We start from the raw sequence: 12707 nt of genomic DNA, 5'->3' as shown, positions 1-12707 counted from the left end.
ACCAATATACCGTCATCACACCCTTGAAATGTCACCTACCGAATAAGCCTTTGCACCGACGTAGGAATCACATGAGCCACAAGAGGGTGTCAGGTGTGGAACATGATCTTTTACCCATTGAGAGCCCCTGAGTTCACCCCAAATATTGTTTTGGGGCTTGTGTTACTCAATCTTTTTGTATACTGTTGCTTGTCTTGTTCGTTTTTTTCTGGCTTTGTCAGTTCGTTTTCAATTATGAGTTTGATGTCCCTTTGACATGTTTCGTCACTCTTCAAGTAGTAAAAGTTTTAAAAATTGAGATCATTGTAGTTAAATCTATCATTGGTTCTATATATATATATATATATAAACGCCTAAAAAAGTGTATCCCTCAATAAAATTCACATATGAAATCTGTGACTCTAAGATCACATTTCTTGACACTACAACGCAATTGAGGGATGGAAACATATTAACAGATCTGTATTGCAAGCCCACAGACAAACATCAATATCTATCTCCTTTGAGTTGTCATCCCAAACACTGCACCAAGAGCATTCCCTACAGCCAGGCCATACGAATAAAAAGGATTTGCTCCACCAACGATATTGCAAAAAAACGTCTACAAGAACTTCGCGGTCACCTTAAACATCGGGGCTACAAAAGAAAAGACATTGATAAAGGTTTTTCTCGTGCTAACAACATCAGCCGAGATGAGCTTTTACAATATAAAGAAAAAAAGGTCAACAAGAGGGTGCCTTTTGTGTTGAATTACCATCCAAAATTTGACAACTTATCTCACCTAATCCGCGAAAATTGGAAAGAGATCGAAAAACATTCAAAACTATCCAAGATCTTTCCCGAGCCACCTGTACTGGCATTCCGTAGGCCCAAAAGCCTTAAAGACTTGCTGGTGAGAGCTGATTTATCCTCTCAAGCAGGCTTATCATCTATGGGATCTTGCAAGGGTTGCGGAAACAAACGATGTCTGACTTGCAAACAAATACTGGATACCCAGACTTTTAACAGTCACTCCACTGGCACAGAATACACCATATTTTGCAATGTTAATTGCAAGACTTCAAATGTTGTGTATCTCTTACAGTGTAAATGTGGTAAACAGTATGTTGGCGAGTCAGAACAGCCGTTTCACAAACGAATGAACGGCCATCGTAGCGACTACCAATGCAAGCCAGACCTCCCTCTCAGTCGACATTTGAGATCCCCTGGCCACACTAAGGCAGATCTCAATCGACTGACCATTAAAATCATTGACCACAACTCTGCTTGGTCTAAGGAGGATAGGCTCGCTCGGGAAAGATTTTGGATACGAAAATTAACAACTTTGGCACCAAATGGGATAAATGAAAAGATGTAGTTCGACTCCGTGTAGTGCTTCACATTCAGGTTATATTACTTATTATTACAGTCTCTGTTTCTTTTTCTTAACCTTTTTCATTTGTTAAATACATTTGTTGAAGATACCAATTTAAATTGCTTAATTTTTTGAGGGATAAATAAGTACCTAGCCACGTTCTTCTAGTTATACTTAGTAAACAATATTATTACATTTTTACGGCCGTTTGTTCACGATGTTTATATATTCAGACTCTGTTGTTACTACTTTACTCTCAATTTCAAATATTTAGATCGTTCAGCAGTGCTGTCTTTTTGGTAATTTTACAGACGTTATCATGCGTATACATGTCATACCATCATAATTGTCGTTCCCGATACAGTTTTAGAATTGTGCTAGTTCAAATCGCACATTATTATTTGTATTTAAAGCATATATATGAGCTCTCTGTTGTAATAAACCATATAACCTATGTCATGTTAACATTTTTTTAGAATGGTGCAAGCGTCTTTACTGATGTTCGGTTTGACTTTTTTTATTGTATAAAATTCAAGATTTAGTAAAAGTTTAATCTAACGAGACTCAAAGATGATTCATTTCACATCAGAATCTGACTGACGAAGGATATCTGTTATCCGAAATATTTATAAATAATTACATTTATAGTTACCTTTTTTTGTATTTGGAGTTGTTGTGTACACTTTTTTAGGCGTTTATATAATTTATTTATTGTGTACATGTATCGTTACTCGTAACGATCCAGCGCCCTCGTGGGGAAAATCGTTGACTACTATACAGACGTTTTATATATATTTTTATTCTTAGTCTGTATCGAGTGATTTATTACGCGATCCGATTTTTCTTACAGCCTTAACATCAGGCAAACTATGTCATTTTTTAAAAAGCTTAGAGCTTTGAGTCTAAAAATAGTTAAAACCGAACATCATGTATCAAATTTAAAAACTTATTTGTCTCAGGGTATTGTTCCGATGGGGCTTATTTTGAAAGCTTCACCCCTTACCACCGGTGCAAAATCTATCAGATTTATGGATAGATGGAATAATATTCTCCACAGTAGTTCCGTGAAATTGATGGATCTATTACACGCTGAAGCGTCTCATAAACATTTAAATTTACAACGTAGTTATAACAACATTTACAACAAATCATGTCAAGAACTTTCCGGTCCTGAATTGCTCAACATCAACGAGCGCCTCCATGACATCTTACGCATTGAATCCCGGAAATTACACAAAAAACAAATTAATAAATTTACACGAGACGGCGTACTTTTGGACACTGTTGCAAGAGAGCAGACCACCTTAACTCTCAATCGTAACATCACAACCGGTAAAAAAACCCGGAATCGCCGATTCAAGAGAAAAAAACAAAGTTGCATGAACTCCACAAACACTGTAGTCAATTTGTCTACAGTTGTTTTGTCGGAGACTGAGACTAAGGTACTGTCAAAAGGTCTTAATTTTTGTCCCACGCCGGGCAAAATAGATTCTTTACTTTTGGAAGATGACCTAGACAAGCTAGCAAGATCCCTCAGAATCAAGGAATATTTTTATAAGAACACCACAAATGGTACCACTGAAAGTGACACAAGTGATCTCGACTCAGATGACGACCAAGCAGATGTCGATATTCCCAGATTCAGGAAAAAAAGTTCATGGATTCCGAAACCCAGTAAATGTGCAACTTTGGAACACATCATTGACAAAATTAAATCCGACGTAACACATCTGTCCACTGCCACTTCCCAAACATTCAGCAATCTATCGTCTGAAGAAAATGAAGCTGTGCGGAAACTTAAGAACAGAGACGACATTATAATTAAACCAGCTGATAAAGGTAGCGCTGTTGTCGTCATGGACAAATGTGATTACATTCAAGAGGCAGAACGTCAACTCTCTGATGAGAGATTTTATAAGAAATTAGACACTGACCCCACCCCTCAGTTCAACAAAGAGATCACAACAAACCTGAAAAAACATGTGTGAACAGGGGCATATTGATGAAGACACATTTAAATACCTAAAACCTGAAAAATCAAAGCCCGGGCGTTTCTATCTTCTGCCTAAAATTCATAAAGTTAATAATCCCGGTAGACCAATTGTTTCCGCCAATGACCACCCTACAGAGAAAATATCAGAATTTATTGACTTTCATCTGAGACCACATGTAGAAAATTTACCATCCTATATACAAGACACAACACACTATCTTAAGAAAATGGAATCTCTGAACCCTCTCCCACCTGAAACGACCCTTGTTTCGCTTGATTGTACCTCCCTCTATACTAACATCCCCCATGACGATGGTATTGAAGCCTGTAGGGGAGTCTGGAACTCTCGTAACACCTTACATCCACCAACTGAATGTCTCATCCAGCTTCTAACTTTGGTATTGAAATGCAATAACTTCGTATTTAATGGCGAACACTTCCTCCAAGTTAATGGAACAGCAATGGGAACAAAGATGGCCCCGTCTTATGCCAATATTTTTATGGGGAAATTAGAACAAAGAATTCTCAATGCATCTCTTCATCAACCCCTCTCTTGGTTCCGATTTATCGACGATATTGACATGAAGTGGGACAATACTGAACAAGAACTAAATCTGTTCATTCATCATGCCAACAATGCCCATCCCTCAATAAAATTCACATATGAAATCTCTGACTCTAAGATCACATTTCTTGACACTACAACGCAATTGAGGGATGGAAACATATTAACAGATCTGTATTGCAAGCCCACAGACAAACATCAATATCTATCTCCTTTGAGTTGTCATCCCAAACACTGCACCAAGAGCATTCCCTACAGCCAGGCCATACGAATAAAAAGGATTTGCTCCACCAACGATATTGCAAAAAAACGTCTACAAGAACTTCGCGGTCACTTTAAACATCGGGGCTACAAAAGAAAAGACATTGATAAAGGTTTTTCTCGTGCTAACAACATCAGCCGAGATGAGCTTTTACAATATAAAGAAAAAAAGGTCAACAAGAGGGTGCCTTTTGTGTTGAATTACCATCCAAAATTTGACAACTTATCTCACCTAATCCGCGAAAATTGGAAAGAGATCGAAAAACATTCAAAACTATCCAAGATCTTTCCCGAGCCACCTGTACTGGCATTCCGTAGGCCCAAAAGCCTTAAAGACTTGCTGGTGAGAGCTGATTTATCCTCTCAAGCAGGCTTATCATCTATGGGATCTTGCAAGGGTTGCGGAAACAAACGATGTCTGACTTGCAAACAAATACTGGATACCCAGACTTTTAACAGTCACTCCACTGGCACAGAATACACCATATTTTGCAATGTTAATTGCAAGACTTCAAATGTTGTGTATCTCTTACAGTGTAAATGTGGTAAACAGTATGTTGGCGAGTCAGAACAGCCGTTTCACAAACGAATGAACGGCCATCGTAGCGACTACCAATGCAAGCCAGACCTCCCTCTCAGTCGACATTTGAGATCCCCTGGCCACACTAAGGCAGATCTCAATCGACTGACCATTAAAATCATTGACCACAACTCTGCTTGGTCTAAGGAGGATAGGCTCGCTCGGGAAAGATTTTGGATACGAAAATTAACAACTTTGGCACCAAATGGGATAAATGAAAAGATGTAGTTCGACTCCGTGTAGTGCTTCACATTCAGGTTATATTACTTATTATTACAGTCTCTGTTTCTTTTTCTTAACCTTTTTCATTTGTTAAATACATTTGTTGAAGATACCAATTTAAATTGCTTAATTTTTTGAGGGATAAATAAGTACCTAGCCACGTTCTTCTAGTTATACTTAGTAAACAATATTATTACATTTTTACGGCCGTTTGTTCACGATGTTTATATATTCAGACTCTGTTGTTACTACTTTACTCTCAATTTCAAATATTTAGATCGTTCAGCAGTGCTGTCTTTTTGGTAATTTTACAGACGTTATCATGCGTATACATGTCATACCATCATAATTGTCGTTCCCGATACAGTTTTAGAATTGTGCTAGTTCAAATCGCACATTATTATTTGTATTTAAAGCATATATATGAGCTCTCTGTTGTAATAAACCATATAACCTATGTCATGTTAACATTTTTTTAGAATGGTGCAAGCGTCTTTACTGATGTTCGGTTTGACTTTTTTTATTGTATAAAATTCAAGATTTAGTAAAAGTTTAATCTAACAAGACTCAAAGATGATTCATTTCACATCAGAATCTGACTGACGAAGGATATCTGTTATCCGAAATATTTATAAATAATTACATTTATAGTTACCTTTTTTTTGTATTTGGAGTTGTTGTGTACACTTTTTTAGGCGTTTATATAATTTATTTATTGTGTACATGTATCGTTACTCGTAACGATCCAGCGCCCTCGTGGGGAAAATCGTTGACTACTATACAGACGTTTTATATATATATATATATATAAACGCCTAAAAAAGTGTACACAACAACTCCAAATACAAAAAAAGGTAACTATAAATGTAATTATTTATAAATATTTCGGATAACAGATATCCTTCGTCAGTCAGATTCTGATGTGAAATGAATCATCTTTGAGTCTCGTTAGATTAAACTTTTACTAAATCTTGAATTTTATTCAATAAAAAAAGTCAAACCGAACATCAGTAAAGACGCTTGCACCATTCTAAAAAATGTTAACATGACATAGGTTATATGGTTTATTACAACAGAGAGCTCATATATATGCTTTAAATACAAATAATAATCACAATTCTAAAACTGTATCGGGAACGACAATTATGATGGTATAACATGTATACGCATGATAACGTCTGTAAAATTACCAAATAGACAGCACTGCTGGACGATCTAAATATTTGAAATTGAGAGTAAAGTAGTTACAACAGAGTCTGAATATATAAACATCGTGAACAAACGGCCGTAAAAATGTAATAATATTTTTTACTAAGTATAACTAGAAAAACGTGGCTAGGTACTTATTTATCCCTCAAAAAATTAAGCAATTTAAATTGGTATCTTCAACAAATGTATTTAACAAATGAAAAAGGTACCTTTTTCATTTGTTAAATACATTTGTTGAAGATACCAATTTAAATTGCTTAATTTTTTGAGGGATAAATAAGTACCTAGCCACGTTTTTCTAGTTATACTTAGTAAAAAATATTATTACATTTTTACGGCCGTTTGTTCACGATGTTTATATATTCAGACTCTGTTGTAACTACTTTACTCTCAATTTCAAATATTTAGATCGTCCAGCAGTGCTGTCTATTTGGTAATTTTACAGACGTTATCATGCGTATACATGTTATACCATCATAATTGTCGTTCCCGATACAGTTTTAGAATTGTGATTATTATTTGTATTTAAAGCATATATATGAGCTCTCTGTTGTAATAAACCATATAACCTATGTCATGTTAACATTTTTTAGAATGGTGCAAGCGTCTTTACTGATGTTCGGTTTGACTTTTTTTATTGAATAAAATTCAAGATTTAGTAAAAGTTTAATCTAACGAGACTCAAAGATGATTCATTTCACATCAGAATCTGACTGACGAAGGATATCTGTTATCCGAAATATTTATAAATAATTACATTTATAGTTACCTTTTTTTGTATTTGGAGTTGTTGTGTACACTTTTTTAGGCGTTTATATAATTTATTTATTGTGTACATGTATCGTTACTCGTAACGATCCAGCGCCCACGTGGGGAAAATCGTTGACTACTATACAGACGTTTTATATATATATATATATATATATAACAAGTCAAAAAGGGTACAACATCACCATAAAATAACTATAAAATATACAAATATTAGATATTTCGGATAACAGATTTCGGATTCTGTTATCCGAAATATCTAATATTTGTATATTTTATAGTTATTTTATGGTGATGTTGTACCCTTTTTGACTTGTAATATATTATATTTTGTAGTGTACAGAATCATATTACATGATCCATCGCCTTGTAAGATTGATCGTTGACTATTTATTCAGTCATTTTATATATATATATATATATATCACCGTGAGCACATTAAGTTATGTAAAATAATACCTAAGGGACAATCAATATCCCAAACCATGAATCAAATAAACTTAATCAAAACCATGAACAAAATAAACTAAAAGTCCAAGAGACAAACAACTGTCCGTAAAACACAGCACAGCACGAAAACGATCACCATGATCACTGCCTAAAACAGCGAATGATCTTATGAGGTCAGGAAGGGTATTCAACTTTCTCATTATTTTATTTCACAACTGCTTATAGTATTGTACATACACAATGACATGCATTTGCATTTTAAAAGGATATGTTGAAAAAACTTAAAGCATCTTTTATTCAAATAATTAAAGATATTGAGCATCTAAACACATTTAACATGTCCATCACGATTTTAAACAGAATTAGAAGCAGCAGCATTATTTTTAGTTCGTTTACATCCTGCTTTCGACAACCAAGTGTTTTTATACAAGGTAACTTATTTCAAAGCTGCCTACGATTTAGTCGCATTTTGTTCAACAGACAAATATCATTCCCCCAAGATATGTTTTGCTTTTTAAACAATTTTTTATTTTTTTTAGGATTTAGGATGAATTTCAATTTTCGGGAAATATTGCGCATTTTACCTCTTATTTTTTGTTTAATTTGGAAAGAATGTATCTTGTATAAAATTCATATGATCTTTTGAAAAATTTAATGGTATAAGAAAATGGCTTTTTGTTAAGTAATCGGAAAAATTGGAATGTTTTTTCATGACCTTTGACCTTGATTTAACAGAAAAAACACCGTAGGATTTTTTTACGACCGGGCAAAACAGAAAGTACAGATTATTAGCTTTCGAATGATATATAATACAGCCGTGTGTTTGGTGGGTGCATAAAAGTCGTTAACTAAGCGTCTTTTGGAAATAAGTCACACGCCTATGCATCCTAATTAATTCTACCGGCCTTTTATTTTGGGTTTTTGGGCATCGTATGGCCATATAAAAGTCCTATCAATTGTTCACATCTTAATTGTTCACCACTGCTGTTAACGTTCACATACATGCACGAAATGAATCGAAGTAAAATAATCAACAAAAATTGACCAGAAGGTTATAAAAAAACTATTGATACATTAAGGTACCTGAATAAAGTCGCCAGCATCTGCCATCTGTAGATCCACGATTTCAATTTTATATATAGCCTTTGGAGGTTTTATTATGTATATACAGTCTATTCCAGGTTTGTAAAACTGACTTCCATAATTTTCAGAAGTTATACTACCGGACCGTTCGAAATAAAAGTGAACACAATCTGTAAAACAATGTGTAAACTATAATTATTTAATGAAGAACCATGGGAAAAGGGTGAAATCCTGACAAAAGCTGTCGAATCTTTCCTCCAATTGGAATACATAAATTTTGATATACAGCAGCAAACGACATCGACTGAATTACAAGCGTTTGACTTTGAACCGTTACAGACAGGATTTGGCGGGCTCGAACTAGTTTACTGGCGTCAAATCGGCTTCTTACTTCGGACAGTGGTTTAACAGTACAACATAAGAACAAAATATAAAAATTAGTTGAAAAGCTAAAATGCTATGATATGATCGTTTATCTTACCATAAATAGCATACAAATGCTACAAATATGTGTCTCAGACTTGTAATATTAAAATATAATCAATTTGTTTACCACTTATTAGATCATATACAATAGAATCGGTAATCATTCTTTAGGACACGATAAAAGTAGTTTGAGACACAGTTTTGGAGGATTTATACGTGCTTTTCTACAAAAACAATTTAACTACCTGGTTGCTGCAACGCGTACTCAGCTATTTTAAAAAGAAACTAGAAAATAACCATAAATATTCAAAAGACTTTAGACTGTTGGATCGTGTCTCCTTTCTCGACTGTGCTCAAATTTATAACAAATGTGTCTTCACCTTAACGCTCTGTGCGGAAAAGTTCAGAAATGCTTACCTTTAAAAGTTATAGATTATTGAATATGCAGGATTTTTGATAAATGATCTAAACTTTCTTACCAACTTTTAAAAGTATCGTATGGTAACAAACATAGCATCTGAACTTATGATTTTATAACATTCAGTTGTCATTTCTCAGGACTGACTTTGAACAGGAAATTTGAAATAAAAAATTAAAAGCCATTTTTTTAACTGGCTATCAAATATCAAATCTTTTAAACGGTAAAAACTTTTTGAAAAGAAGGAACTCGTTTGTTTAAAGCTCCTGGTCAACATTTCTAATTCCCTCGTCACAGTTGACTTTGGATGAATTAAGATAATTTTTTTATGTCACTTTTGGTCATGTAGCTCTTTATGTGTTTTGGTCTTTAAATGTATATCCATGGCTTTAAATATTTATATTTGAGCGTGCCCGATGAAGGTAAATCCAGAAAAGCGTTCTTAAACTTATTTTTCGTAGTTCAACAATTAAAGTGTTCCTTCCCTCAGTGTTTGTTGTTGTCTTGGTTTGTCCCTTCCTATTCGAGTTGCGAGCTTTGAACACATACCTTTATGATAGATAAAAACAATTCAGTGCTGGGGTCAATGAGATGAGCGCAACATTTGTTTGAGCAAATTTTCTGTTGATGTGATGTTTCATGCTAGAATAATTGATCATTAAGCGAATTGATTGGACAACACAATGTACGTGAATGACGCGCATGGCTTACTTGCCTCCAAAACATTTTACACGCGTAAACTGTACGTTACAAACACCGGAATCTATTTTGGAAAATGTACACTGTGCAATATGCTCTTCCCATCCACCGCATGTCAGCCCGTTTACTAAAAAGTCGGGTGGGTCGAAATCAAAAGGTTCATGACTAAAGACTGGTTTAGTGTCCCTACAAAAATAAATATATGTTTAGAAAAAAATAAAATTACTTTATGACGGTGCTGTTGGTTAATCCCTTAAAGTTATTTTGGGGATGAAAAGGATCACCATGGTTCTTAAAGACAGCTGTATTATTAGGTTCTACGACGTATTGTTTTCCTAATCTACAAAAAATATCTTACAAAGTTTGTAAAATGAAATGAATTTTGTGGTTTTTTTTATGAATACTCATAATAGGTGACATATATAAGTTACTTAAAACTCTCGTGATTTTATATCAATTCGCCATGCGCAAATTTATCACCGTCTTATAAGTTCGGCCTTTAAGTTTTTTGTTTTATTAAGTAATTTCCCTATAATTCAATATTAAGTTGGTATGTGTTCTCCATGTATGTGCAGGAGCTCAAATTGAGTTTACGTTTAAGTAAATCTGGCTAATTTTTTTCGCTGGTATTTATAATATTTTTATTGACATTCATACCTCTTTGTCTTGAATACTAGTATAAACAAATTGTAAATAAAGGACATAGATGTGAGACAATACAGGACATAGATTTGAGACAATAAAGGACATAGATTTGAGACAATAAAGGACATAGATTTAGAACGTCTATAAAAGGAGATAGATTTGAGGTCGGATATATATTTGAGGCTTTCATATTAGTAAGACTATGATCGACACCTGGTCCCTTAGCGACGTCAATGTCTCAAATCGACGACTGAATCTGATGTCACAATGAGATAAGATCCAAATCAATGTCCCTCTACTCGACGTCTTTCTTTTTATTGTCCTCTAATCTACGTCAAATTTTGGACTTCTTTAATAGTCCGTTTTTTTCTCAATCGATTGATGATTTTCGAACAGCGGTATACTACTGTTGCCTTTATTCATGAAATTGCCGCAATGTCGTCATAAATTTATAAAATGACTTTACGACTTTTAACATATTGGTGCCAACAAATGAAATTTTAAGTTATCTTATAAAGAAATGTTTTTCTAAATTTATTATCGATGTAAAAAGGTTGTGCTATTAATTCTAAAATTCGTGAGAATATATATATATATATACATATATAAATGAGGTGATGTATCATGGTTGACAAAGCGACAACTATCCATCACAGTTCATTTGAAGTGTATGTAAACAATTATAGGCAAATGTACGGACTTCAACAATAATATAAACTCAAACCGTAAGATTAACTATGATAGACCCCGCAATGTAAAATGTAAAACAAATCAAACTTGAAATATAACGGCTTTATTCATAACAAAACAATTCCGAAAAAGCCAAAATATTCTAGAAATAAGCAAACGACAACCACTTGTCACTTGTGAGCGCTCAAATACCGCCTTACCTCGAATAGTGGTGTAACAGCATAACATAGAACATAATTCCCATTTAATCTGTATTGTTTCACTCCATGTGTAAAACCCAAAAGTTGTTTATAAAATATCTAACAGAGTCCAAATTGTAATACTCTCACGATATTGGCTGTATATCTTTGTTTTTTCGTCTTTTGTCAAGACTGTTACGTAGATCGATTGGATTACTTCTAACAAGATAAATATTAATATGCACGTTTATATGATTTCCTCGGTTGTGGTTTGCGACCCAGATTTGTTTCAGTTAAATTGATTTATGACTATTATTGAACAGTAGTATACTACTGTTGCCTTTCGGCCTAGCCACAATCAGATGTTCATTCTGTGTTTCACATGAAGTCAAAAATGAGTGTCACCTCAGGAAAAAACTCTTTTAATATTTTGATACAAAAATGGTTTATATAATAACATGCAGGTTTTGGGAGAAATATTGATTTCTTTTGTTAAATAAATTGTGTTTAATTAGTTAGCAAAGGTACCGGGATTATAATTTAGTACGCCAGACGCTCGTTTCGTCTTCATAAGACTCACCAGTGACGCTCAAATCAAAATATTTACAAAGCCAAACAAGTACAAAGTTGAAGAGCATTGAGGATCCAAAATTCCTAAAAGTTGTGCCAAATACAGCTAAGGTAATCTATGCCTGGGATAAGAAAATCCGATTTTTTTCGAAAAATTCAAAGTTTTGTAAACAGGAAATTTATAAAAATGACCACATTATTGATATTCATGTCAACATCGAAGTGTTGACTACTGGGCTGGTGATACCCTTGGGGACGAAACGTCCACCAGCAGTGACATCTCGACCCAGTGGTGTAAGTAGTTATCAAAGGTACCAGGATTATAATTTGGTACGCCAGACGCGCGTTTCGTCTACATAAGACTCATCAGTGACGCTCAAATCAAAATATTTACAAAGCCAAACAAGTTCAAAGTTGAAGAACATTGAGGATCCAAAATTCCAAAAAGTTGTGCCGAATACGGCTAAGGTAATCTATGCCTGGGATAAGAAAATCCTTAGTTTTTCGAAAAATTCAAAGTTTTGTAAACAGGAAATTTATAAAAATGACCACATTATTGATATTCATGTCAACACCGAAGTGTTGACTACTGGGC

General features: G+C 34.2%; 1 protein-coding gene across 1 annotated transcript in view; it reads right to left on the bottom strand.

Annotated features, from left to right (window-relative positions):
- Positions 1–8476: 8476 nt before the first annotated feature.
- Positions 8477–12707, bottom strand: part of LOC134689710 (deleted in malignant brain tumors 1 protein-like) — a 108484-nt gene continuing 104253 nt past the window's right edge. The window contains exons 40-41 of the mRNA XM_063549675.1: positions 10045–10214; positions 8477–8655 (exon numbers count right to left, since the gene is read on the bottom strand). Of these exons, the coding sequence (XP_063405745.1) occupies positions 8477–8655; positions 10045–10214 (349 nt within the window). The remainder of the gene's footprint in view (positions 8656–10044; positions 10215–12707) is intronic.

Source organism: Mytilus trossulus, chromosome 11 (genome assembly GCF_036588685.1).
Source record: "Mytilus trossulus isolate FHL-02 chromosome 11, PNRI_Mtr1.1.1.hap1, whole genome shotgun sequence".
NCBI lineage: Eukaryota > Metazoa > Mollusca > Bivalvia > Mytilida > Mytilidae > Mytilus > Mytilus trossulus.
This window is presented reverse-complemented; position numbering and strand designations above follow the sequence as displayed.